This window comes from Centroberyx affinis, unplaced genomic scaffold, assembly GCF_046629955.1.
Source record: "Centroberyx affinis isolate AG114_WGS23_722 - 3 ecotype Tasmania unplaced genomic scaffold, CSIRO-AGI_Caff_v1 ptg001494l_1, whole genome shotgun sequence".
NCBI lineage: Eukaryota > Metazoa > Chordata > Actinopteri > Beryciformes > Berycidae > Centroberyx > Centroberyx affinis.
Genome location: NW_027279959.1, coordinates 84,820 through 90,528, shown reverse-complemented (window position 1 = coordinate 90,528; position 5,709 = coordinate 84,820). Strand labels below are relative to the sequence as shown.

At 42.7% G+C, this 5,709-nt stretch overlaps 1 protein-coding gene across 1 annotated transcript; it reads right to left on the bottom strand.

Moving 5' to 3' along the window:
- Positions 1-1,266: 1,266 nt before the first annotated feature.
- rtn4rl1b (reticulon 4 receptor-like 1b) lies at positions 1,267-5,063 on the bottom strand (the record flags this gene model as incomplete). The annotated part of the gene is made up of 2 exons (XM_071527120.1): positions 1,267-4,144; positions 4,612-5,063. Coding segments are annotated over 2 exons (1,349 nt in total), but the record flags the coding sequence as incomplete, so codon positions are not given.
- Positions 5,064-5,709: the final 646 nt, after the last annotated feature.

The following is a 5,709-nucleotide window of genomic DNA, read 5'->3' as shown; positions in this document are numbered from 1 at the left end:
GTCTTTATAGTAGCATTGTGCTCTTTTTTTCAAGTTCACTGTTTGTTAATGGGGCACTTATGAAATATGAAAGATAAAATATGAAAGTTTTAAAATGAAATACACCTATGAGGTTTGTACAGGTTTCAAGTGTTTACCAAAACACACTTGCTGTTAGTATGTCTGACAAATACCCTCCATTCCGTGTTGTAAGAACGATGGATTTTAGGTGGAATGGCTGTTCATCTTGCGCACTTGCACTGCTGGAACCTGAGAGAGGGATTTCGGTGAGTTATGTGGAGAGAGGCAGAGAATTAAGTGCAGAGGAGGAGGAGGTGGTGAGATGGGGGTTAAGGCGAGGCGTGGAGGGTGGGGGTGCAGATGAGTGTCCAATACCAGATGCCAGAGCTGCTCATCAATTCAAATATAATTACAGAGCATCCTCATCCATGCATATAACCACCTCTTCTTTGTTCATTTTTCATTTAGCAGAATGTGAAAGAAAAAATAAATAAATTGCACACTTACTTGTGGATCAATTTCCATCATGGTGAGGGGAATATAGAGAAGAGGAAATAGAATTTATGTTCAAAAGGTCCATTAATAATAATAATAGCCTGGAATATCTACAGATTCTGTGTGACACTTTCATTAATACCCTTAGTGCTTTTAAATGATTTATTGAACTGCAGTATATCGTGCCACAGTCTGCATGTAGTCTTTGAATTGTATTATCGTATTTTTTTTCATTTCTATTGGTCAGTAACTCATTCATGTTTATCCCCCATATTTCCAGTGTTTGTCAATAAAATGTGCTTGTTGTATTCCACTCTGTAACCAAAATTTGTTGTATTCCACTCTGTAACCAAAATTTCAGTGATATTTACATTGCATGCTGTATATAAATCCTAGTTGCGGTAGAGAAGAGTAGAGTACCTCTGGTTGTAGAAAGCAGCTGGTTTAGCCAACAGGGTCTGATCAGGGGAGACAGATTGCAAAGTAGAGCAAAGATGGAGGGGAAAACAGGGTGGAAAAAGATAAACTTGCTGACAGAATCAATTTCTGGTTTAAATTAATTATAAAGCGAAAGACAAGAGAGAGGGGGGAAAGAGCATACCTTTTACTTCCTCCAGACCTAGCACCAAACTCCTGCAAAACCCCGAAAGCAAGAATAAACAGACTCAAATGGCAATGGTCGACATAAGAAGATATAGATTTTAATATCTTTATAAACATTTTTGTACTGTTGTTCTTTGATGATAACTTATTGAACAATTGAATTATGGCGAAGAAAGGAGATGAAGAGGCATACAGTAGAACAAGAAATAGGGAGGTGAGGAATTGTGCATTGTTTAGCAAATAAAGGTTCTGAAAGTATATCATGAAAAAATATGTAAACAAACAAATCAATCAGAAAATCAAAAATTGAAAGACTCCTCCCGGTAGGAGGAGCAGAAAACCCTGTTATCATCATTGATGTCACTGATACTGTTTTTCTCATAGTAATACAGTAAATGATTAATATCAGCACTGCAGTAAGTCCTCTTATTTCCGTTGGTAATAGTACAGTTCACATCATTGATACAAACACCATCTTATCATTAGATTTAAGGGAGGCACAAAAGCTCCAGAAGTACAGCAAGATGTCCCGTAATAGTCCGTCTGTCTATCTGTATTGTACTGCATCCCCTTGTTACTTCAGAAGCGATTGTCTTGCTCTTGGATCCCCACATCCATTGACAGCAACATCAGTTAATAAAGAGGCGTAATCGTAATTCTTTCTGCATGTTCCCTGTTTTGCCATGCTCAGTTCAAAATGTTTGTTGGTTTGTTTTTTTTATTTTTTTTTTATCTTTTATTAATCACATAAGTCATTTAAGGTACACACACATTTTTTTCTTCAGTCTTGTTCGTCTGTTGTATTCCTTTGAAGTTAAGTGATTAAGAAAAAAATATGTTCCTCACGTTCTCAATGAGGAGGGACGCCCACATCAGTTCAGCATTGCACAACCTCACTGGGAAATTGAGAAAGCCCCATTTGACCCTTAACTTCTAAGGCTCCGGCCCCCACTGTTTGCACTGCAGCAGGGATCCATCTCTAGGTCCTTTTGTGTCTTAGCAAAATCAAATGAACAACATTTGACACAAGATATAGACAGACTCTTCAATATTCACAGCTTGTTCTCCCAGAGACACACATTGTTTTCCAAGCAAATGAAAATAGCGCATGTCAGTCCTTGTCACTTCCAAACAGACAATTAGCAGCTTAATATTCAGTTGCACAGGGGGAAATGATGAAGATGGAAGCAGGGTTAAATGCTATATCAATGAGAAAATACTAAGTAGGCAGAAGATTGGTACAGTAGCTGGAAAAAAGCCAGCATTGAAATATGTAGTAAAAGAGTAGTTGTTACAATTGTTACTGCATCATACAGTATATGAGCTAACTGGTTGCTCTGTTTACGCCCTTACAAGAGCTGTGGCTATAGATTTCCATTCTGCTAGTACTGAGCATAGCACATTCCTAGGTCTGATATTGGATGATGATTTATTGCCCTGCTTACAGTTTATCTCCTTGTTTATGAGAAATACTTCCACCCAATTGTTTGGCCCTGTTGTTGGCAAAGAACGCAATAGAAAAATACATTTGGCAAAGTAACATGAGAGTAAGATAGGGCAGACATTGGGGGCTGAACAGGGCATCTTTTTCCATTTCCACCCGCTTGATGAAAATTTACAAACTGTGAACTGAAAATTAAAGCTGAATGGAACACTTACAGTTTGAGCTTATCCGTCTCATAGCTAATAACTAGATTACTTGAGTTTTACTTACCTTTTCCCTCTCTCTCTGTCTCTCCTCTCTCTCTCTCCTCTCTGCCTTTCTCTCACTCTTTCTCTCTCTCCAAAGTTTGGTTATCCAAGCTTAGACAGATAGACAGAACTTAAAAAAAAAAAAGAGATACCAAGACAACTGAAGATGAAATAATACTGGCATTAGTGGCAGTGCAAGCTTGGTCTGCATTTCCCTTTTGTCTTTCCGTGACTCTTAGTCCCACCAACAGTACTGTGAGTCTTTCTGTTTTAGATGTTTGATGCTTGGATGTCTATTTCAGAGTCTAAACAGTAAAGCTCCCTACACAACATTTTACACACATAATCACACTCACACACACACACATAAAAGACACACAGGCCTTGTAGTGCAGGAGCAAGAGAGGGTCTGAGGGCTGCATTTTTGTTGATTAGCATTTATTTATCCCTCTGCAGGTCAACGGAGAATGTAGTCAATGTTTATTGTTACCAAGGCCGCCAAGAGGGCATAGAGATATAGTAAGGACTGGGGTAAGGTTGCCCTATTGTTGGCTTGCTGAACCCCACTAGGGGGGCGAACAGTGGTCCGGGGAGTGCACTTGTGCTTCCTCCGTGTGATGGTGCCATCTGGGGATGTGTGGTCATATTTGCCCCCATCTGTGAAATCTGGGGAGGAATCCTCCTTGTCTGCCATGACCTCTTTTGAGTGAACCTCATTGTCCACCTTTCCCTTACTTGCCCTATTACGAGGCTTTGTGCAGTTCCGAGAGCGACCGGGCCTCGAGGGGTGCACTATACGGGTCTGACCCCCAGACCCCACCGCTACGCCACCATTTATAGATGGGTTCACTGTGCCAGATAAGTTGTTGGTCTTACTCTGGGCTCTGGACTCAGAATTGGGTACTGTTGGGGAACAGTTGGGGAAGTCTTCCTTGCGCAGCTGCTTGAGGTCCTTCCCAACCAAATCAGCCGGTGCCTGGCAACCCACCGAAGACGTGGAACCTCGGAAACGTTTCAACCATTCCCATAGCGACAGGGCCTTGCAGTCACAGGACCAGGGGTTGTCGTTGAGGCGTAGGTATTCCAGGGCAGGCAGCGTGTCCAGGCACTGTCCGGACAGCTCTATCAGGGAGTTGTTGAACAGGTAGAGGGTGGTGAGGCGTCTCAGGTCATGGAAGGCCAGGCGGTCAACCCACTGGATCTGGTTTTGGTGCAGAAGCAGACGGTCCAAGGCCCTCAGGCCTCGGAAGGTGTTCTGGTGAAGGCTCCACAGACGGTTTCCATGCAGGAACAGGTGGCTCAGGTTGTGGAGGTCCGCAAAGGTGTCGTCCTGCAGGAACTTCAGATGATTATCCTGAGGAGATACAGAGAGTAATCAATCACAGGATTACATCTTATGCAATCATGCATACATCTTATCAAATTTTCTGATGCAGCATTCTATGAGGAGACTACTGGTGGTATAATTAACCACAGGCAAATATAATCAAAATAAAAAAGATAAGTCTTGGTGCACAGCGTATACTATAGGTCAAGAGGTGCTGGATACCGCAAGGAGGTCATCAAAGCTAAAGCGGAAAACTCCATATATATATACAGTTGCAACCACACACTCAAGACCCAGGACTATGGATTCAATACAAAAATGGATCTTTATTGAAGACATGAGTTCCACAGATGGTTTCCATGTAGAAAACCGTCTTCAATAAAGATCCTTTTTTGCATTGAATCCATAGTCCTGGGCCTTGAGTGTGCAGTTACAACTATATGTGGTGTTTTTCGCTTTAGCAAAATATAATCAGTCAGGAAATCCCCTTGTACCTGCAAGTAGAGATACTGCAAGTTTCTGAGGCCTTGGAAGATATTATTAGGCAGCGCACTGAGTCCACAGCGGTACAGATGCAGTGCATGGAGCCGCCCCAGACCGTGGAAGGTGTCTGCAGCCAAGGAGCGCAGGTGGCGGTTGTCTCCCAAATCCAGCTCTTCCAGCAGGGTGAAGCCGTGGAAGGTGGAGGGCTCAATGTATGTGATGTTATTGGAGTAGATCCAGAGAGTGACCGTGGTGGAGCTGAAGTGGCCCCGAAGCAGGCGGTGGATCTTGTTGTTCTGCAGAAAGATGCGCTCGCTGTCAGGGGGAATGCCTTCGGGGACCGACAGGAAGTTGTGGGCTTGGCAGGAGACGGTGCTGGGTGCAGTATAGCAGATACAATGACGAGGGCAGGACCAGGAGAGCTCGAGCCCACAGAGAACCAGCAGGAACTCCAGCCCACAGCCTGCAGCGGGAGTGCAGGCACACACACACACACACACACACACACACACACAGAGAGAGAGAGAGAGAGAGAGAGAGAGAGAGAGGGAGAGAGAAATGCAGACAAAGAAATCACACAGACACACAAAGAGAAAAAAGAAAGAGGAAAATGAATTAGTGGAGGTACATTTGCAGTGTGGATTTGATTTTGAATTGAAATTTAGCCTTAATACTTTGATGTGCAATTCGGAACTTGAAAGGGAGGAAGATGTATGAAAATTGACAATATATGTTTTGAGGGAGTCCAGAAAAATTGGTTGGGGGGGAAGAAACATTTTAAGCAGAATCAACTTGTGCAAAAATGAGACAAAGAGGAGGGCCACACAATGGCAGAGAAGATAGGAAATATTGAGACAGTACAAGGCTAAACAGTGAGAGCTACAATAAGAGGGATTAGAGACAGATTGACATATTCATTTCACACAAAGCACTTCTGCTCTGATAAATGACTTGTGCCATGTGTGTGCCAACGGGGCCACCTGTTGCTGGGACATAGATCTTTTTTTTTTTAATTAAAGTGACATTTTATGTCCCTCTGAGGGACTTAACTTGTGCTACACTGTGGTACAAATATGGACATTGCTTTACTCCTCTATCATTGTTTAGCG